The sequence below is a fragment of the Schistocerca piceifrons genome, unplaced genomic scaffold (genome assembly GCF_021461385.2).
Source record: "Schistocerca piceifrons isolate TAMUIC-IGC-003096 unplaced genomic scaffold, iqSchPice1.1 HiC_scaffold_901, whole genome shotgun sequence".
NCBI classification, from domain to species: Eukaryota; Metazoa; Arthropoda; class Insecta; order Orthoptera; family Acrididae; genus Schistocerca; species Schistocerca piceifrons.
In genome coordinates, this window is record NW_025729170.1 from 82,052 (window position 1) to 105,935 (window position 23,884).

General features: G+C 45.1%; 1 protein-coding gene across 1 annotated transcript in view; it reads right to left on the reverse strand.

Annotated features, from left to right (window-relative positions):
* LOC124771264 (heat shock 70 kDa protein 14-like) overlaps nucleotides 1-23,884 on the reverse strand; it is a gene marked incomplete at its 3' end in the record, with an annotated part of 156,569 nt that overhangs the window by 76,389 nt on the left and 56,296 nt on the right. Inside the window, exon 4 of the mRNA XM_047249295.1 lies at nucleotides 12,506-12,704. Within this exon, the coding sequence (XP_047105251.1) occupies nucleotides 12,506-12,704 (199 nt within the window). The remainder of the gene's footprint in view (nucleotides 1-12,505; nucleotides 12,705-23,884) is intronic.

A 23,884-nucleotide genomic window follows, 5' to 3' on the forward strand; every position in this document is an offset into this window, starting at 1 on the left:
GTGATCAAATTTAGTAATGGCCTGTCAGATAATGATGTACAAAAATCAACATTCAAATTAATTTTATTTATTTTATTTACATGTCAAGTTCCATAGGACCAAACTGAGGAACACGTCAGTACATGAAATTACAACATAAAAGTAATAATAGATAAAAATAAAATGTATATGAACCCAAAAAAAAGTCAATCCATAAATTTAAGTAAATGCAATCTACAATACAACAAGAACTTACCCCAAAATATACCACCATATGATACAAGCGAATGAAAATAAGCAAAGTAGACTAATTTTTGTGTCGAATGATCGCTCACTTCAGATATTGTTCCAATAGTAAAAATGGCAGCATTAAGTCTTTGAACAAGATCCTAAATGTGGGCTTCCCACGACAGTTTACTATCTATCTGAGCACCTAGAAATTTTAACTGTTCAGTTTCACTAAATATGCCCACTCTGTGAAATTAAAATGTCAGGTTTTGTTGAATTGTGTGTTAGAAACTGTAGAAACTGAGTCTTACTGTGATTTGGTGTTAGTTTATTTTCTACTAGCCATGAACTTAGGTCATGAACTGCACTATTTGAAACCAAGCCAATGTTGGACACAACATCCTTTACTACCAAGCTAGCGTCATCAGCAAACAGAAATATTTTAGAGTTACCCATAATACTAGACGGCATATCATTTATATAAATAAGGAACAGGAGTGGCCCCAACACTGAAACGGACTCACATTCCACAACAGCAAACAACAGATTTAGAGATATGGGTCCTATTGCAACATAGGCATTTAAATCTAATACTGCAGAGCATATCTGGCAAGAGCTCTACAAAAATACAAGATAAAACAATTCATTGCATCAACACAATAAGTAGACCTCTAAACAAAATTAAAACTATAATGCAAGTAGTGAAAGAAGTTTGACAGTAGTAGGTGGCTGCTCATCATATTACATCTCATCACGGTTCGTGTTTTGAGACAGCCTTCTTTTCTGCAGCTACCCAACAAAAGCATGAACATTTAATCAGTTATTAAAATAGTGGCAAGACTCATCTGTAAATAAAAAGTATCAATTAGGCTGGAAATGACCTGTACAAATTATGTTAGAGGTACTCTGTCTCAAAGACATGCTGAACAGGGGACTCAATCACTTTATAACTTATGTAGACAATATCAAGGCAATTTTCTTTCTATCAGTAATTTTTTTTTTTTGTTCTCCGGAGAAGAAAATGTTTATGAAAAAAGGAACATATGGCCAAGGACGGCAACCCATCTCGTGGTGGAGTCTTGCTGCTTATTCGTGATGACATTCGTAGTCAAACACTCTCACTCAACATCCGGCTGCAAGCTGTTGCAGTCCGCATTATCCTTCCTCGCTTCACCTTTTCTCTTTGTACCGCCTAAATCCCTGTCATTCGGTTTCAGCAGGGCAGACTTCCTCTAGCTCGTTGGGAAAGTCCCAAATCTTTTTGCTGCTCAGTGACTTTGATGCGCATCACCCCCTTTGCAGCTCTTTGTGAACCTGTCCGTAAAGTGCCCTCTCGGCTGACCTTCTCGATCAACTCAACCTCTTCTGCCTTAACACTGGAGCACCAACGTTCCTTTCAGACTCGACACACTCTTATTCCCATTTGGACCTATCATTCTGCACTGCCCAGCTTGCCCGTCGTCTCGAGTGGTGTGTTCCCTTTTAGACATACTTGAGCAACCATTTCACCACATCCTATCTGCCGACTCCTCCCTCATCTACTTACTAAATTAATTGGCAGCTTTCAAAGGCAGACTGGAGGCTTTACTCCTCCCTGGTGACCTTTGACAAACGACATTTCCCCAGTTGTGATGACCTTACAAACGTTATCCTTACCGCTGCAGAATGTTCCATTCCTCACACTTCCACTTTACCACATCATGTCACAGTCCTTGGTGGACTGACGCGTACCGTTACAATTCATGTGCAGAGACACACTCTCAGCGTTTTTAACACTGGAGAACTGCATTTGATGTGAACAGTCGCGTGCGCAGTGTCATCACCCTCTTTGGGATGCCAAAGGAGCTAGCTGGATTTCATTTACTAATGCTTTTAACAGTTCCGCTCTGTCTTCCATTGTGTGGGCTAAATTCCAACGACTCTCTGGGCCCAAGGTCAATTCACCAATTTCTGGCCTGATCGGAGCAGATGATGTCATTGTGGAACCCATTGCTATATCCACCACCTAGGGCCACTATTTTGCAAATATTTCAAGCTCCACCCATTACCACCCTACCTTCCTCCATTGGAAACAAATGGAGGAGGCTTGGGTAATACCCTTCTCCTCTTAGAATTTTAAATGCTACAATGCAGCCTTTCCTATGTGGGAGCTGATCATTCTCACTGTATCCCCATCTTTCACCCCACAGCCGGATGATGTTCGCATTCAGATGTTGCAGCACCTTTCTCTTGTGGGCTAACATTTTCTGCTTAATACATACAACCACATCTGGGTAGATGGCATGCTCCCCAGATGCTGGTATGAAGCCTTCATCATACCCATTCCTCAGCCCAGTAAGGACAAAGACCTTCCTTCTAGCTACCACCCCTTTTCCCTCACTAGCTATGTTTGCAAGGTTTAGAACATATGATTAATGCCCAAGTGGTATGGTGACTCAAGTCTCGCAAATTACTAACGACTGCACAGTGTGGATTTCAGGCGTGCCATTCTGAAGTTGACCATCTCACCACTTTGGCAACCCATGTCATGAACAGTTTTCTGCAACAATAACTGACTGTGGACGTGCTTTTTGATCTGGAGAAATCCTTCGGCACCAGCTAGAGGACCGGTACCCTCTGTACTCTTTACATGTGGGGCTTTCCAGTCTGCCTGCCACGTTTCCTTCAGGAATTTTTAAAAGACAGACTTCTCAAAGCACGTGTGGAATGTGACTTGTAGGACATTTTTATCCATGAAAATTGGATGCCTCAGGGGTCCATCCTGACATTCGTTGTCCTTGCTATTGCCATTGACCCTATTATGGCCTGTCTCCCGCTGGGTATTTCCGGGTCCCTTTTTGTTGACGATTTTGCCACCTATTGCAGTTCCCCATGGACTTGTCTCCTTGAGCGAAGTCTTCAGCATTGTCTCATTGTCTTCACTCATGCAGCATCAACAATGGCTTTCGCTTTTCCACTGACAAAACCATTTGTATGAATTTCTGGCTGCACAATGGGTTTCTTCCACCTTCTTTATACCGGGTGATCAAAAAGTCAGTATAAATTCGAAAACTTAATAAACCATGAAATAATGTGGATAGAGAGGTAAAAATTGACACACATGCTTGGAATGACATGGGGTTTTATAAGAACTGAAGAAAAAAAAAACCATTTTGCTAGACGCGTGAAAGATCTCTTGCGCGCGTCGTTTGATGATGATCGTTTGCTCAGCTGCCACTTTCATCATGCTTGGCCTCCCAGGTCCCCAGACCTCAGTCCATGCGATTATTGGCTTTGGGGTTACCTGAAGTCGCAAGTGTATCGTGATCGACTGACATCTCTAGGGATGCTGAAAGACCACATCCGACGCCAATGCCCCGCCATAACTCCGGACATGCTTTGTAGTGCTGTTCACATTATTCCTCGACTACAGCTATTGTTGAGGAATGATGGTGGACATATTGAGCATTTCCTGTAAAGAACATCATCTATGATTTGTCTTACTTTGTTATGCTAATTATTGCTATTCTGATCAGATGAAGCGCCATCTGTCTGACATTTTTTGAACTTTTGGTTTTTTTTTTTTTTTTTGTTCTAATAAAACCCCATGTCATTCCAAGTATGTGTGTCAATTTGTACCTCTCTATCTACATTATTCCGTGATTTATTCAGTTCTCAAATTTATACTGACTTTTTGATCACCCGGTCTTGGGCCTGTTGCTCTACCGTTTGTTGAAACTACGAAATTCCTGCGGCTCATGATTGATAGAAACTTTCTTGGTCCTCCCACATGTCTTACCTGGCTGCCCGCTGTACCCTGTCCGTCAGTGTTCTACGGGTCCTCAGTGGTACTTCCTGGGGAGTGGTCTGGACCACCCTCCTCCGTTTGTACAGATCCCTTGGCCTTTTGAAAGTAGACTATGGATGCTCCGTTTATGCATCTGCACATCCATCCATCTTACACTGTCTAAATACAATCTACCACCATCGAATCCATGTGGCCACTGGCACCTTTTACACCAGCCCAGTTGAAAGTCTCTATGCAGAAGTTGCCTAACTACTGCGGTCATAACGACATGATGTTCTCCTCAGCAGATACACATGCCATTTGTCTGCCATACCTGGCCACTCATCTTATGTCGCCTCCTTCAACGGCTTATTTGACCGCCAGTAGGTGTGTCCCTCTTCTCCGTTACCTCCTGGAGTTCACTTTTGGTTACTGCTCCAGCAGCCTCACTTCACGCTATCTGCCACTTTCCCGAAGGATGTGTACCCTTCACCACCCTGACTTTCTGTGGTGGCCCATGTTCACCTTGAACTTGATTCGCTTCCTTAGGAGACTTCTCCAGATTCGATCTATCTGTGTAAGTTTCTCAACCTTTGCACGGAACTTAGTGATACTACCTTTGTGTACACTGTTGGCTCTCTGAATGACCATGGTGTCTGGTATGCCTGATCATTGCCACCGACCATTTTCGATATCTGCTTCCAGAACACTGCTCAGTATTAACAGCAGAGCTCTTTGCTCTGTATCAGGCCACACGGTACATCCAGCGACACAGGCTTTTCAATTTCGTCATCTGCTCGGATTCTCTCAGTGATTTTCAGAGCCTCTGTATGCTGTACACTGTCTATCCCTTAGTGCAACAGGTCAAAGAAAGCTTCCACTTGCTCTGTCTTGATGGATGGTCTGACAGGAAACAAAGCTGCTGACACTGTTGCCAAGGCTGCTGACACTGTTGCCAAGTCTGCAGTCCTCCTACATCATCCAGCTAGTTCTTCCATTCCTTCCGATGATCTCCATGTTGTCTTTTATCAGAAGGTGGTGTCACTTTGACATTAAAATTGGTCTTCCATTCATGGGAACAAACTCCAGGGAATGAAACATCTCCCAGAAGCTTGGCCGATCTCCTCTCTCAGCCCTTTCGCCGCAAGGAGCTGATTTTAGCTAGGTTACGTACTGGGTACTGTCTTTTTACCCATCGTCATTTGTCAAGTGGTGACCCACCATCACTTTGTGCTAACTGTCATCAACCTTTGACCATTAGCTGTTTCCTGACCAAATGTCTCTCTTTTAACCACTTACGTTCTACTGTATGCTTGCTGTCTGAGTTATCGGTCGTTTTAGCAAACGGCACATTGGATGTTGATTGTGTTTTACTTTTTATCCATCATAGCAATATAGCGAACGACATTTAATATTTAATTCATGGTCTTCATAGTCTCTATGACATATTTCGTGTACCTTTCTCCAAGAGTAAGTCCTTGTTTTGCCTGCCTTTCCTTCCGTTGATTGGGCTTAACGTGCAGTCACATTTAACTCCTTTTTCATCTTGGTGTTCAAAGGTTCTGACATGGGCGTGTATGACTTTAGTATGTTGTTGAAGTTACAGTTTGTATGCGGGACAGGAGTGCCAACAGAAATTATTTCTTTTTTCTCTTTTTGCAAGTAGTTTGTAACAACTGTTCACAGCTTGTGACTGGTGGATTACTATTCTAAATAATCTGTTCTTAATTATGACTACAATAAAAACACTACCATTCTTATTTAATTAATGATGACATTATAACATCTAACAATGGAAAATCCAGGATGGAATAATGTCAGTATTATGAAAAAGATAGATTGCCAATCACCATATAGCAGAGATTTTGAGTCGCAATCTGGTCTCGACAACCAGAGACTGTGTGTGACTGACTCTCTCTATCTCTCTATCTCTGTGTGCGTGTGTGTGTGTGCGCGCGTGTGTGTGTGTGTGTGTGTGTGTGTGTGTGTGTGTGTGTGTGTGTGTGTGTGTGTGTGTGTGTGAAAACTTACTTGTTTGACAGTCTTTTAATTATGCCTATCTGCAATTCAACATTTCTGCTACATGGAGAGTAGCACTCTATCCCTTTCATAATACTGACATGGTTTTATGTATTTTAGGTATGCTAGATTCACAATTTCTGACTCATGATGATGACCTATTCAATCGGCAGTTTATATTTCAGAATATAACATTCTTAAGAGGAGTTGGTTGGTTGACTGGATGATTAAAGGGACCAAACTACTAGGTCATCAGTCCCTTTTTCCTCAGACAGACAGGTCTACATGCCTGTAGATCAGATAGCCTACCACACAAAACCCAGGGGAGGAAAACCATAAGGTCTATGAAGGTGAGATAATGGACAAGAAGAAGAAAGAAAGAAAGACAGAGAGAGAGAGAGAGAGCGCACAAGGAATGTGTTCCCTCTAGGGAGCAGCCAGAAGCCTCCGAAAGCACAGTGCAATGCAATGAGGGAACATACAGCCCAGTCCTCCCCCCCCCCCCCCCCCCTTACCAGATTTAGCCCACTCAGAAATCACCTAGGAAAGACTAGCAACATGGACACGATGAGAGAAGTACAGAGAGACAAAAGACGAACAAGTCTAACAGACCATGGGGGGGGGGGGGGGGGGGGGAGGGGAGTAAAAGAGCAGGTAAGGTGAGGACCAGGCTGCACCACAATGCCCAGATAGCCACAGCACGGACTTGGCAGAGGAGGCAAAGAGTGTTCTGCCAACCCATCAATGGGCCAATATGGGTAAGTGGACCTACCTTGAAGAGAGCGGTGAAAGCTCCCTTCAAGAATAAAACGTAAAACTAAGTCAGCCACTGAGGCACTGTCTCCTAACACCAGAGGCAGCGCGTGAGGGAGATTAAGAGCCCACTGCATGGTGGCTAAGTTCGGACAGTCCAGCAAAATGTGGACCACCAGCAAATGGGAACCACAATGACAGAGAGGTGGGTCTTTGCGACAGAAGAGATGACCAAGAGTTAGCCAAGTATGGCCAATACGCAGCCAGCAAAAGGACGATCAAGTCTTTGAGAGAGGCCCACATGAAGGACCTCCACAGATTTGTAGTCTCCTTCATCACCCTACTTTGTTTGGCAAAGTCAGAGTGAGCCATTCCTGATTCCCTAACCTTCATGGCATAATACCGATCAGAGGTTCATTACTGGAATACCAACATCACAAATCAGTTTACAGGTAGCCAGTTTGGCCAGGCTACCAGCAAGTTCATTTCCCAGGATCCTGATGTGGCCTGGGGTCCAGACATACAGGGAACCCTGGATAGCAATTACCAAGGGACGGTGAAGGTAACATTGGTCAAGAGATGCAAACTGCACAAGGAGTTGCTGAAGATGAGAGAGGATCCACCGGTGCAGAAACTAATATGTTCAAGAGCACGAGAGATGGCTACCAACTCCGCAGTGAAAACATTACAACCATTTGGCAGGGAGCACAGTTCAGTGTCACATGCGAGTATAAGCAAAGCCCACGTGACCAGCACCCATTAAGTCATCAGTACAGACTACTTCTGAACCCCAAGATATGACAAGAATGGCTAAAAATTGGTGGCAGACGGCCTCAGAAGGAACCGAGTCTTTCAGATCTGGTGATAGGTCAAGACAACGCTGTGGCCGAGGGATGCACCACGAATGTGTAGTGAATGGGCCTGGAGGAGAGGTGATAGAGGAAACAACTGGAGTTCAGAGAGGAGAGACAGGATGTGGATTGCGATTGTAATCCTTGATCTGGACTGCTGTTGCGGGGGATGGATTCCGGTGTTTCGACGGGATTGTATCAGGGCTTTGTAAAGCTGTGGAAAGGTAGTACGATCTGCATCCCAGCTGGTGTTACTCAGGCAGTGAAGACTATTAAGGTGCAGCTAACACTTTCGATCAATCTATCATAGATGGGGAATCCACGTCAACTTAGGATCTAAGACCAGTCCAAAAAACCAAAATGTTCCCACCACATTGAGTAGTTGGCTGTTGAGGTAAAGTTCTGGTTGAACACTACAATGTTGACAGAAGTGCATAACATGAGTTTTGACACTGTAAAGTGAAAGCCATGGGTGAGGTCCCATGACTGCGCCTTTCCTATGGCACCTTGCAGTCGATGTTCAGCGACATCCATACTAACAGAGCCCTGTGGTACCCCATTCTCTCGTCGGATTGGGGGAGGAGGGGAGGGGGGTGAGGGTGGTACTGTGGGAAGCAGCAAGTTGAACCTGCAAAGTATGGTGGGATAAGAAGATGTGTACAGTAGCTAGGATGTGGGGTCTTAAGCCTTTTTCAGGTCGAAGAAGATGGCTATAAGGTGTTGATATTGGACAAAAGCTGTTTGGATGGCAGACTCCAGGCAATCCAGATTTTCAGTATAGAGTCACCTCGGCAAAACCGCCCTGGGATGGAGGCAGAAGACCCCGAGACTCAAGGAGCCAACACAGCCGCCAGCTCACCATGCATTCAAACAACTTGTAGAGAACACTGGTGAGATTAACTGGGTAATAACTATTCATCTCTAGAGGGTGCTTGCCCTGTTTCAGTACTGGGATGACGATGATTTGTCGCTGTTGCAATGGGAAGTCGCCCTCACTCCAGGATGCAGTTAAAGATGGCAAGGATGTGACACTGACAATCCACAGATAGGTGCTTGATCATCTGGTTGAGGATGTGGTCCGATCCTGGGGCAGTGGGCTAGGACACTGACAAATCCCCACTCACTGAATGGAGCATTATACGGATCCAGGTGGTGTGCAGTAAAAGATAACTGCTTTTGCTCTACCCACTTTTTTAGGACACAAAAAAGGGTTGACAGTTCTCAGACTCAGAGGCTCTAGCATAATACAGAGAAAAATGTGGCATCTGTGTTAGTGTAGATGGCACCATTCAACGGAACACCACCAGGTACACCTGCAGGTGCCTGGTATCTGTAGATACATCTGACCTTGGCTCAAACCTATGAAGGGAAGGTTCACGGTCTGATGGTTGAAGCGTACTGTTCCTTGCATTCTTGTTTCCATCGTTTTATTGGATGGCAGACCCAGGCATGGAGCCACTGAAAGGCAATAACGTGCTTCATCGATGGGTGCCACTTATGGTGCTGGAGAGCTCGCCTACGATCTCTAATGGCCTCTGCAATTTCTGATGACCATCCAGGTATTGTCTTCTGTCGGGGTGCACAGAAGGAACAGGGAATCGCCAAAATCAGCTGCTCAAATAACGGTTGTAGTTGTATTCTGGACTGCCTCATCAATATCTCCATGCAGTGGGGAGCCAAGGGCAACAAAAGAGGCAAAAGCATCCCAGTCAACATGGCTGAGAGTCCATCTGGGCAGGCGTCCATGGGAGTGACGCTTTCTTTCACATCACTTCGGTATAATGTCACCCTGACCTTTTCAGGTAATGAATCACCATCAAAGGCCAACATGAAGGCACTGGTAGCGACACTGTTGTCCTTTGGTCCCCAATGTACATGACTAACGAAGTGTGCACCCTGGCACTCCAAGTTGGTGCATAGCTCAGCATCAGATTGTAAGAGCAGGTCCCTGAACCATATTTAGACTATTATGGGGAGTGACAGTCACCGGTATGTCACCCACCTTGTTAAGAGCTAGTAGCACCCGTGATTGAGCAGAGGATACTGTTTTGGTCAAAATTGACCCACTTTTCATTTTAGAAATGGCTGCCACTTCCCCAAGCTTGACTTCTATGTTCTCCACAAAGAAGAAGGGTTCTGTGGTCAAGAAGGAATCCCCATCAATCCTTGAGCAAACTAATTATTGGGGGGACAGGGGGGGGATATTTCTCTGCTTGCCGCTTAGCCCTATGGAAGGAAACATTTTATGGTCATATCTCTCTGCACTTAAATAGTACTTTCCTTCCATAGAGACTGCTGGGATCATACAGCTACCGGCGGAAGATAACTTCATCCGATTCATTTGCGGCTCATCCGCCATGGTGCCACCCACTTCGAATGGGGGTTCTTGCCATGTGCGCCACCCAGCCGCAGAAAATGGCTACGTGGCCAGTAATCCGTTGCTCGGAGTCCCCGTGTCCCAGTCACAATGGGCACATGCACATAAACCTTGGCATACATGGGAAGTTTTCAGCTCAGACACCAACAATACAATACCCACGTGGCCAGGGGGCTACCACTGTGCAGCTATTTGATGACCACCATGACAGGATGGCCACCATGCTGGAGCTTACACTGCATTGGGTGACCTTCCCTGCATGGTAAACATTTCTGGAGAATCTGAAAACTGATGGCAGGTCAAACCTAACAACGGGGACTATGTCTTTACTTAATGAAAAGTTGTAGAAAACAAAAAAAAGCAGAAACTCTAATCCCAGTCACAAACGAGATCTGAGCTGGGTCTGCATCAAGAAAACCATACAATGGAGAGGCAGAGGGAGAAAGTGACAGTGGAAGTATAAGCTTGCAGGACAGAAATGAAGTAATGCTGCAAAGCATGGGGCCCCATGGTAGCCTAGCAGGTAGGTACTGACACGAGAGTTGTGAGCCCTCAGGGGCTAAATGAGTAATATTGTCATTGAACCTTGGTGGGTCCTTCCCCACATCTCACTACATCCCATCACACAAACTCAACCAGCATGTTTCTGACAAGGCTTGTGAATTTCTCCCATTAATCAATATTCTCCTTCCCAGATGTAAATAGTTGCTCAGATGGTTTGTTGTCATTTTATTGACACATCATGCACAACTTTTCATTCAACACCACTGATCAATGATGCTGCTGCAGCTCTATGTTTGTTGATTCATCCACTTATTTTCACTGAATTGAAAAGTTCACATTTTTTTATTGACAGCATAAATTGTATACTTACATCGTATGTATTCTACTTAGTTGGCTGTCCAAGATAATTTTCAGATAAGATATTTAGTACAATTTCACTTGAACCGCCATCCCTGCCATCTGTGTCATGCACGGCTGGCTAACAGGAACCTCTCCTATGGCTAAAACACGATCAGGTAATTTATCAGAAATATTTTTCCACAAATCTTCCGTAGCATTCCATGCCATCTCAACTGATGTAGTGTGTCACCAATAGATAGTTTTAGTAAGAAATTTTGGCCCACCTTTAAGGCTTAACTTTACCCAAATTATCTATTGTTGACTGCATTTATCTCATTACACAAAAAGAGACTTGTCACATATATATTCCAGTCAGAATTTAAGATTTTGTTTCTAGTTTTACCCAATTTTCTGTTCCACTTGCTACACTAGCTGTTTAAGCACTGTTTAAGCAAGTCACAGTAATTCAGTGATCTTGCCTTGAACACTTGTCCAGTTACCTAATATTCAGTTTTCATTTTCACAGTTGACTTATATGGCTATTTGATCTCCTCAATATGAAATACATGTGAAGTGATCATGGCTCTTTGGTGTTCAACATCTAAAGGTAAACAGGCTTACAAAGTAATTTATCTAAAAAAAAAAAGGATGCAAACTATACTGCAAACTAGACATATTGCCCTATTGAAGGAAATTCTTTCTGCGGGTACTGCATGCCTAACCAATTCAGAGAGGCACTTTAAAATTCTACATCCAATACAGATTAAGTCAAGGAATCTGCACCCAAGATCACCAAAAAATCAATGGAGCCTCTAGTTTAAATCAACCTGGCTCCAAACCAAGGATTCCAATCAATACTGGGCATGAAATAACAAATTGTGAACTGTGATTCCATTAGACGAGTGACAATAACCCTGTTCACCACCAGAAGGAACTAAGATGATGACAAGCATTACTTACAACCAGCTGTAACCATTGCACTAAACAGATGGCTGCAGAGCTGCTTCTGTATCTCAGACGAGACCTTCCCATAGTAAACATATGGGATATCCAAAGGACTTCCTTTATGATCTGATTGTTATTTCCCTGAGGAGATCCATCATCTGCGTTAAATTGGAACACCTAATAATGAGCAATCTGACCGTAGTCTAGATCATGCAGGATCATTGACCTCAGGGTCAAAAGATAAAGCAACTGATGTAGGCTCATGTAACAACAGTAAACATGTCTTTCTCATATACACTTCACTATAAAATAATATTTTACTGCTATTTATGCAGATTTCCTCAACAAACTGAACCACTGACATCTTAACATAAAAGTTTCATCTGTTAATAAGAAATTAATAATTTATTTGGAGAAATGTAACCCACAAAACACAGCACTGAAACGTATCACTGTGGAATGTTTATCAGCTCTATTGATGAAAACATCAGCCTATGTGCACATGCTATGCAGTGTTTTGGGGCCAAAGCCCTCAGAGTAAAGTCTAAGGAGAAAACATGCATTCCTCCAATCTTATTTAGGCTAGTCAATAGTGGAAACAACAATTTCAATAATGAGCAGCATATTCGCCCTAAAATATATGTTAACAATGTTGAACACCTCATTTCGTAGCTAAAGATCATGCAGATTGTTTCATAACTTATCACCAACACCAAGAATAACATACTGCATTACAGCACTCACCCTCTCTCATCTGGGGACTCAACACCATAGCCTTGAGCAAGCAAGGCTGCTATAGGTTCACTAATTACTTGCAGAACATCGAATCCTGCATCTTCCGCAGCATGTGCCAGTGCCTGGCGACTACACTTTGAAAAATTTAAGGGGACACACAGGACTGTGCGCAGATCTGTATCTGGAGGTACACATGTGGAAGCAAAGCCTGAAACAAATAACAAAAAAATAAAGAAATGCTTTACATTACTACCAAACCACAAGCTTCATATTTGTATACAAACACTATATTTATTGTTGATTGACAGCTAGCTGGCTGGTCGTCAGTAGAGTCAATGCCTACAGCTTATTCTTTTCCATCAAATAATTTGAAACACTTAAAAAACTCACAGTACAAATATGATGCAGCACTGGAAAACTTGTTAAATTGACATGCGACCCCATTAAAAGCAGGATCTTGCATTCGCAACATAAGTATTCCTGTAAATTGCTTTGTTCTACCACCAAATTCCTCGAAAGTTACAGAATCAGAAAAGCTACCCATAGATTAGTTCGGTACCTGCATCAAAAATTTGTAATTCATTTTTTTTAGGGGCAGGAACATTTTGTGAATGGGCCAAAGAGTTTTGTTACTGTAAAGTATTGATTCCACTGTGAGAGTACTTATTAGTTACATGTTCAAAAGGAAAACTCTAATAGTTTAATCATTTTGTGTAATAGGACAGTGTGAAAAAATGAGTGAAAAGTCACCGAGACCAAATCATTCTCTCTATTTCAGCAATCATATTCCCACTTGACAGCTTCTACAAGCAAAACATGTCAAATCACTACACCAAAGGAAGTCAGCATTTAGAAGATAGAAGTATATCTGTGATAATACAGGATGGATGTATTTAACCATTGCACTACCTGATAAAATCTGTAGCCACTCTTTGGTGACTATGTCTTTTTATCCTGCACAAAAAATGTGTATAAAATTTTAAAGCCCAAAACTTCTTCAAATTGGCTGCCTTGTTAGGATCCAATTCTGTACAGATTGCTCGCAAAGATAGCAACCAAAGTAAGATTGTAATTTTGACATGTTACATATACACTGTCCAGTCACATTAATGTGACCATCAGTCGAAAGCCTGAATAACCACCTTTTGCTGCATAGACCACTGCGAGACATGCAGGAATAGTGATAGTGAAGTTCTGGAGGGTAACAACACGGATATGGAGCCATGCAGACTCCAGTGCCATGGCCAGAATGTGACAGGTTTCTCTTGAGAATCCACCGCGAGAACAGCTCGATCGAGGTGGTCCCACAGATTATCAACCGGGTTTAAATCCAGAGGGTCTGGTGGCCAGGGGGGTACAGTAAATTCATCCTGGTGCTCTTCATACCACACACACACACACACACACACACACACACACACACACACACACTCACACACACACACTCACACACACTCACACACACTCACACACACTCACACACACTCACACACACTCACACACACTCTGTGACACATTACATTGTCCTGCTGGTAAATGCCATTGTGTGAAGGAAAAAACGAACTGCATGTATGAGTGAACATGGTAACCAAGGCTAGATGCATACTTATATCAATCATCTGTGCCTTTCAGAATGACAAAATAACTCGGGTAATGCCTCGAATATATTCCCCAGACCATAAAGCTGCCTCCCCCAGCCTGGACCCCTTTGCTTTCAGATGATTCACACCGTGCACACCAATGGCCAGCTGTCCAATGGAGCATAAAACGTGATTCATCTGAAAAGGCAACCTGTCACCACTCAGTGGACACCCAGCTGCAGTGCTGGCGAGCTAATTCCAGTCTTTGTTGCCGATGAACACCAGTTAGCAAGAGTGCACAAACCAGGCACCTGCTGCAGAGAACCATACACAGCAATGTTTGCTGAACGGTCATTGAGGAGACATTTTTGGTAGCCATGGGTTTATCTGGGCAGTCTGATGCGTAGCTGTTTTGGAAATTCTTCCACCCTTGGCCTGAAAGTCAATGATCATGTCCTTCTGGAAGTCAGATAAACCGCTCTGTTTCCACATTATAACGACTGCGATGTTTTCCATGTTCCCCAACACACTTTATATACCCTCCCCCGCTGGCGCTGCCACCTGCTGTTTGTGAGTGGTTATTCATGCTGATTCCAAACATAGGCAGTGGTCACACTACTGTTACTGGATTGTGCATAACACCTTTGTCAGTCTCTGGATTAATTACAACAGAGATATGTTGCAATTTTTTCCAGCTAGTGTGTTGAACAACAGAATCATTTTAAGTAATTACTGCTCACAATCTAACAATGCGGGTATAGTATTAAGAATGGAGTGTCGAATGATACAATTTATACTCTGAGGAATATCTCCTATGATGCCCAAATGGATCATTAAGTAGTTAAGATCCTACTGTCAGTTTATAAACTAGTTGTATTATAAGAAAAACATGAAACAGACAGTATTAATACATAACTGACAAACAAAGAATCATAATAATATGAGTAAATATACTGCTACAGATTTCTGAAAACAACTATCAGACAACATATATAAGTGCCTGAAGGTCAGTGCTCTTAGTATCTTTTCTTAATAATGTCTGTAGCTTCTGTCTGTAGTTTTTATGCTTACACTAGCAATTAGTGAATAATGGAAATCCAGTCAACCATGTTTTCAGACAAAGATAAAGAAAAGAAGGAAAAATAATGTCTAAGGTAGGGTGGACAGTGATCAGTGATGTCTGAGTAAGCTGTATTGCCTACTCAAGTTGTGTACACACACACACACACACACACACACACACACACACACACACACACACACAAGTTACAACTCTTACAACACTAGACAGTATAAAATGTAATTACAATTTTTCTACTTTGGAGCAAAGCAGTTTGATACATTTCTTAGAGTAGCTTAATACATTTAATCAAGAAACAAATTTGCTAACTGAAAACCAAGTTTGCACTACTTTCTAACTAAAGAACAATCTCTGTGAATTTAGTTTAGTAGTGGCATTGGTGAGCTCTACTGTAAAGAATGGAAAGTTTGAAAAGTCATCACCCCTCTGTGTCATAAAAGGTGAAGTATTAGTTTATTTGGCCAAAGATGGTGTCAACAACCATTCCATGGTACACTTGGATGTATACAACTAAAATGAATTTGGGGGACCACAGGAAACCTAAGTCAGGCTGGCTGGACTGGGATCCAAACAACTTTCCTCCAAAATACAAGAACAGCATTCTTGATCACTAACCACCACATTCCATCAGTGAAGCTTAAAGAAGTCTACACACACTTTTGGTAAAACTCCATCTTATTCTTTACACTCCCTATACAGTTTTTGATGTACAAATCTAAAACCACTCCTGATCATAACTGTTTGTTGAACAGATAAATTATGCTTGAATTCAGTAAGTTCCCAAGGTAATTATTTGATTCATTACTGTAGTCATACTTGAAAAGACAGATTCATCTCAGATATTTAACCAGAGTTATGTCAGTAACAAGCATTTCACGGCAAGTCACATGGGGGATAACAACTGCAAAGCAAAGCAATAATCTGAAGGTCCCATCATGATCATAGTCCATGGTGGGCTTCAGTTTATTAGTAAAATATTGGAAAACTGTGGTATCCTTACAAATTTACTATGGAATATTCCTCAACCATCTGGGGTGAGTGACTGAAGCTCTGATAAAGTCAGAGGCTACACATGTGATCTGGCAGACATTGTGAGAAATATGTCAACAAATTGATGAAAATGAATATTGGAAACTTTAAGTGGTTCATCCCGCAGTTCTCCACATTTCTTCCCATAAATGTGTATTACGTAAATTTAAATAAATTCAACAGAAATAGCACGAGGTACAGAAATTAAACTATTACAGCATGTGAATGAGCGGATAGGTATTCGCAGACAAACTGTGAGAGCCACACTGCACCTGTGGTCATACAGCTCAGGGAGTAGAAGTATTGACTACGAAAGGCATAGGTTCAAGTCTGAGATTCAGTCAAGTGAAAAGTTTTATTCTGAAGGAAAATTTCATTACATGTACACTCCAATGTAAAGTGAAAGATTCATTTTTATTAAACACATGTAATCATATCAGCCATTTCAAATGGAAAAAAAAGTAGCAAAGCAATTATTACTTCTTGTTCATTCTTACGACACAAACCCAGGCCCGAGGACTGCATGGGTAGCAGAGGCCAGCAGATTGCACAGTTACAAGAGTGATGGAAGGTCAGGACAGAGGGACTGGTCCCCCACCTCCACAGGCACACACACTGTGATCCTCTCAACCATCCTCCAGTGAGAAGGGACACGAGGCACAGGTGGCGGTCACCTTAGTTCCAGCCTGAGCATCGGAAGTGACGACAGGGTGCCAAATGCGACTGTGGTCACAGCCAGAGCTGTTTCGTGTTGGTGGGTCAGACAGTCATGTCTGGCCTTAACATCAAGCCACTGATGCTCTCTGTCACCAATGATGACCCCTTGGGTCCATCCCAGACACCAACTGCATATGCATGCCCAGACAGACATTCCACCCACATGCAGGCCTATAGGCAGGTTTGGCACACAGCACAGGATGCAGGAGGTCTAATGGTGTACAATACCAACTCAAATGCAGTATTTCAGCCAGATGATGTCTGCAAGGTCTTTAGCAGCTGTGTTTTAAATGTATGGACCATCTGCTCAATCTCCCCATTAGGAGCACAGTGAAACAGGGTGGTTATCGCATTACAGCCACAGACAGCCTAAAGCTGCATCTACGTAAATGGGGGCTAATTATCCAACACCAGGGAATAAGTGGCACTCCCTCAAGGTAGAATACCATCATGAGGTCACAAGTGGTAGAAATGGTGGTAATGAACAGCATCCACGCCACGTAAGGGAAGTTTTGAGAGGGTGGCCACCACCAAAAGCCACATAACAACCTGAAATGTCACGGTAAAATCAACGAGGACCTTCTCCGACAAGTTATCAGGATGGGGCCACGACGAGGAACCTTGACCGTGGGACAAGTGATTGAGAGATCAGGCATGACACGAGCCGTGTGCGCATTCAATGTCTGCATTGATGTTGGGCCAGTACACGTGCTGTGGGGCTAGTGCCTCCATACATGTCCTCCACCAATGACAAGCACAAAGGAGCTGGAGGATGCGGGGACAGAGCGAGGATCGAATGATGGTCAGGTTTTCGAGAGTCCTCTGCAGCCATCATTAAAACATCATTTGTAGCATTGAATCAGTAGCATAACATGAAATAATTGTGAAAGGCTAGATCAGTAAGGCTCAAAACATTCTCTGGACACCTCTCCAGTACCTCAGACAAAACTTTCAACAGGACGGGATCGTGAAACAACACAGTGGATACCTCACGTGCAGTCAGAAGGAATTGAACCAGGATTTATTGTGGATGTTGGTCCAGGGGAAACAAACTGTTTCCTTGTGGTTGAACTGCACATTGGCACCAAGAGGAATTGGGGGTAGGGTGTTCACGTTGGTGAGTTGGGTGAAAGTGGATTTCAATTGATACCCAATCAAAAACAATGCCCAATTCTGCAGACAATGCATCATCTTTTCCAGGAGTTTAGAACAATGCACAAACAACAAAATCAAGGCTTTGAGCTTTGCAGTCGCTCAACAGGTGTAATTTGCTGCCATACAGTCTACATTCCAGAGGTGAGAGCAACTGGCCATTCACTACTACCCGACACCTTATGGGACAAAACAACCGCTATACCATATCGGGAAGTGTGTGTCTCGAGTGTCAAGGGCAGGTCCAATGCATATAGTGTCAGTCACAAGGCCACCTTGAAACTGTACTTAATGTTCTGATATGCCAATTGGCAGGTGGTCAACCACACAAATTTGACACCCTTCTTGCATAGTCGATCTAGGGGATCTGTGATTTGTGCCACCTAGGGAATAAACTTGGCACAGAACATGATTCTACCCAGAAACAACTAGCTGCTTAAGGTCAGTAGTGGCCAACATATTAGTGATTACGTCAATGTGGTCACACGTGTGCACGATACTATAGCGACCTGGGGTCACTGGGGCCTCTAAGGTACAGAGGCTGTGAAGTGGTGGGTTGTGGAAGCAGTGGTGCTGGCCAGGGATGGACAGGTATAGTGTATTTTATATTTCTTGAATTACAGCACTGGAGTGTCTAGATAAAGGAGACCATAATTAGGGTGATTTGGGGTGCAGCAAATGCAGAGCGCATAAGATATCAGCTGTTGTTGGTGCAAAACTTGCAGAAGTGGAATCCCCTGCCTCTGTGAGAAGACTAATCACGGGGCTAGTCCAGAAGGCACCAGTCGCAAGTCGGACCCCACAATGGTTGATGGGATCTAGTATCTACAATGTTGAAGGTGACACAAAACCATAGACAAGACTCCCGTAGTCTAAACGAGACTGGGCATGTGCTTTGTACAATCGCAGGAGAATAGAGTGGTCTGCACCTCAGGTGGTATCGCACAGACATCTGAGAACATTGAGACGTAACCAGCACATCCTCTTCAGCTGGCGAAGACGAGGGAGCTGTGTCAACCGGACATCGAAGACCAGACCCAAGAAGAGACGGGTGTCCACCACCTCGAGGGATTGGCCATCGAGGAACAGGTCCGGATGAGGATGGACTATATGGCGACGGCAGAAATACGCGACATACAATTTGGTCACCGAAAACTGAAAGCCATGGGAGAGAGCCCAAGATTGCACCCGGTAGATTGCCCCCCTGTAGACAGCTTTCTGCAGCGCCCACGACAGAGGAAGCGACATACGTACAAAAATCGTCAACATACAAAGACGCGAACACTGTCGGCCCAGCAGCCACTACCAGTCCATTAATGGTGATGAAAAAAAGAGGGACGCTCAGTACAGAACTCTGTGGAACCCCATTTTCTTACTGATGGGAAGTGCTGTAGGAGGAACCAACTTGGACCCGGAAAGAGCGACATGAAAGAAAGTTATGGATAAAAATGGGCAGAGCACCACAGAGGCCCCAGTCGTGAAGGGTGGCGAGGATGTGGTGGCACCAGTTGGTGCCGTAGGCTTTATGCAATGAGGTGTTGCCAATGCGCAAAAGCCGACCGGATAGCAGACTCCAGGTGGAATAAGTTATCCAATGTAGAGTGGCCACGGCAGAAACCACCTTGAGTCGATGACAAAAGGTCGCAGAATTCGAGGATCCAAACCCCCCCCCCCCCCAGCCGCCAACTCACCAGGCGTTCAACGAGCTTGCAGAGGGTGTTGGTAAGGCTAATTGGACAGTAGCTACCCAACTGAAGAGGTGGCTGCCCAGGCTTCAACACCGGAATAACAATGCTTTCCTGCCACTGGGTAGGAAATACCCCCTCACTCCACAGATGGTTGAAAAGGGTCTGTACATGACGGTGGTCAGCCACCGATAAGTGATGGAGCATTTGGTTATGTATCCAATCCAGTCCAGGAGACGTGTCAGGACGAAGGGTGAGGGTGCTGGCGAATTCCCACTCGCTAAATGGGGCATTACAAGGCTCCAAGCAGCGAGAAATGAAAGACAAAGGCAGTCGTTACGAGCGCTGTTTGAGGAGGAGGAGGAGGAACAAGGGCGGATACTGAGTCGACGCAGAGGCTTGGGCAAAGTGTTGAGCGAAACACTCTGCAACAAAGTACAGATGGGAAGGACAACACCATGCACAGAAATTCCTGCAACGGGACAATAGCCAAAAATTTGCATGAGTTTTGCCCAGTCTTGTGAAGAGCAGGTGTGTGGTCCTATGGCAGATACATACCATTACCAGCAAATCCGTTTCTGAAATTTGATTGCAGCAATTTCCAGAGTCCACTATGGGACCATCATACCATCATTTGACAGGGGAGGGGGGAACCCCGAGGAAGAAGGGATGGCTGAAACAGCTGTGGCAAGAATGGCGGCAGTTAAAGTCTGTGTAGACTCATCAATACTACGGTGTGGTAGTATGGGGGGGGGGGATGGTAGCAGAGGAGAAGGCACCCCAATCAGCTTTAGAGAAGGCCCACCTGGGAGGGTGACGGAGCAAGACATACTGAAGGAAGGTCAAAACAATCGGGTAATGATTGCTGTCGCATAAGTCATCGTGGACACCCCACTGAATGGAGGGGAGAAGGCTGGGACTGCAGATGATGAGGCCAATGGAAGAGAAAGTGCCTTGTGCCACACTTAAGTCTGTGGGAGTACCGGTGTTACAGAGGTCAAGCGCTGCCAGAACAGATTCAACTGTCCTGCCCAGGGCAATAGTCGGGTGACTACCCCAAAGAGGGTTGTGGGCATTGAAGTCCCCTACAAGCAGGGAGGGAGAAGGGAGTTGTTGAAGAAGGGTGGTTAGGGCAAGGGATGTGGGTGGCCTGTCAGGCAGGAGGTAGAGATCACAGATTGTGATTGGAGTGGTCAGATCGACCCTGACAGCAATTGCTTCCAGAGTGGTATGGAGGGGAACCCATTTACTAAAAATGTCTTTCCGCACCAAGGTGCAAACACCACCAGAAGCCTGCACAGGGCCAATCTGGTTTCAACAGAAAGCATGGAACCCATGAAGGGTGGGTGAGTAAGAATTGACAAAATGGGTCTCTTGGAGAACAATACAAGCAGCAGAGTAGGAGGAAAGAAGGGGCTGCAACTCCAGGAGGTGACGCAAATAGCCATTACAATTCCACTGGAGGATTCTCAAGCTGGAGTCCAAATGGCAAGCGAACGGACTGGAACCGGTCACGCCACCGAGTCGCCATCCATCACCGATAAGGATGGAGTAATGTCCATATAGGTGGGGTCAGACTGTTGGTTCATTGGCTGGAGGAGGGGAAGGTGGCACATCAGGGGGGTACCTGAGGGGCCTTTCGCTTGTTCCCTTGTTCTTGTGTTTCTGCTGCTTCTCTTGTGATGGAACAGAAGGGCAGACTGCAGTGTGGTAGGACACAGAATTACACCTGACAATAGCGGCCCCCACCAGCCGCAGATCATGCGGCCTATGTGGAGCTGCAGATCACCTTTCAGGGGGTGCCGGGAAGAGGAGTCCCGGGAGGGAGCTCCAGTACCATCGGCTGCCAAAGAAGGGGAGCGCTTCTCTGGCGGGGGAGGGGGATTAGCACCCAAAGGGGTGAGGGTGAAAGGGAATTTGGGCGCGGCTTGGAAGAGGAGGGGGTACGAAGGGGAGTGGACGTAACTGAAGCAAAAGCAGAAGTTAGAGGCACAGGATGGAGACGGTCATACTTTCGACAAGCCTCGGTGTAGGTAAGTCGATCTAAAGTCTTGTACTCTTGAATCCGTCATTCTTTCACATACACCAGGCATGCTGGCAAGTGCGGAGGATGCTGCGCATCACAACTGATGCACACAGGCGGAGGACCACAGGCACTCCCCTCATGGAGGGGGCGCCCACAGTCACCACAGAGGTGATAACTGGTGGAGCGGGAAGACCTGTGTCCAAACCGTAAGCATTTAAAGCATCTCATCGGTGGTGGAATGTAAGGTTTTACATCACACCGATACACCACCACTTTTACCTTCTCTGGGAGGATATCCCCCTCGTAGGCCAGAAAAAAGGAGTCTCTATCAGTGTGATTGTTTTTAAGGCCTCGCTGTACAATGTGGATAAATCGGACTCCTTGCCGCTCGAGGTTTGCATGGAGCTCCTCGTCAGTTTGGAGAAGAAGATCCCAGTAGAAAATGATACCCTGTACCGAGTTCAAAGATTGGTGGGGTGCGACGGAGACTGTGCTGTGGTCGTAAGTCCCCTAGAACTTAGAACTACTTAAACCTAACTAACCTAAGGACATCACACACATCTATGCCCGAGGCAGGATTCGAACCTGCGACCGTAGCGGTTGTGCGGTTCCAGACTGTAGCGCCTTTAACTGCTCGGCCACTCCGGCCGGCCTCTGCAGACTGGGCAGGAGAAGATGTCTTTATGAGCAAAGAACCGGACTGCATTTTACTCGTGGATTCCACTTCATGATACTTATCTTCAATCGCCTCAACAAAAAAACAAAGGCTTGGTTGTGGCAAAACTCTCACCACCTGTCCTGATACAAACCAGGTACCGAGGGAAAGGTTTCAACCCAAGTAGGCAAGCTTGACCTTCTTCCCATGGGGTGGCGAGGGAGGGGAAGGCCAAAGGATCAGAAGGACTATCATGTCTACTATCACTCTTAGAAATGGCCAAAGAATGGCCAGGATATTGAAGCCTTTCCCACTTCATATGCAAGGCGTCTGCCCTAGTACCACCCACCCTGACCAGGGGCTCGCCCAGTGGGCACCACCCCGCCATAGCGAGGGCCGTCTGGCACGGCAGCCATTGCTGGGAGTTCTGATGCCCCAAAGTGATGAGCATCAACTCCTTGGCATACACGAGCCGTTAACAGCTCAGGTACTAACAGTGTGATCCCTGTGTTGTCAGGGGGCTCAGCCAGTTGGGTACTTAACAGCCCCACCACACGGACTGGCTACCATGCTGGTGACCTAGCATGAAGGGGGGCCAGGGTGCAAGGGGGAAAATGGAGGGGTGGGGAGGGGAGGCTGAGATGAGCCTCCAACATGGAAACTAGGTAGGGAGTTCATCCCCAAATGCTCACACTGACGGAAAATGTTGGAAATGGAGGTCAAACTCCAAGGGGACCAAAACGCTGAAAAGGAGATGGAAACAGCAAACTAAACAATTGCACATACCAAAACAAAGCCGGGAGGAAAGCCAAGTCGACATGAATTCCACCAAGAGGGAAAGGAGGGGCCACGGGGAAAGGAGCAAGGACAGGAAAGGAAAGGAGAGGAACAGGGACGGTAATGCAGGTCTGGGAAAAGGAAGGAGACTGCAAATAGCTCGGAGTCCTGTGCACGCCACACACGTACCCACAAAGGGACTGTCGGCCCCCTGGATGGACATACGACGTAACTTCCAACATTGAAAACACCACATTGGGGGAGGGATATAGGGCTTCACATCACAGCAGTAGACCATCACCTTGATCTTCTCAGGTAATGTATCTCCCTCGAAGGCCAAGATGAAGGCACCGGTGGCAACCTGCTTATCCCTCGGACCCTGATGGACACGCCAAACGAAATGTACACTTCGCCATTCTAACCTGGTGCACAGCTCATCGTCGGACTGCAAAAGAAGGTCCCTGTGAATTATGATACCCTGGACCATATTTAAGCGCTTATGGGGCACGATGATTACAGAAACATCCCCCAGCTTGTCACAACAACTGAGTAACACCCGTGACTGGGCAGAGGATGCTGTTTTGATCAAGACTGACCCAGATCTCATCTTGGACAATCCCTCAACCCCCCCCCCCCCCCCAAACTTCTCCTCTAAATGCTCAACAGAAAACTGAGGCTTCATTATC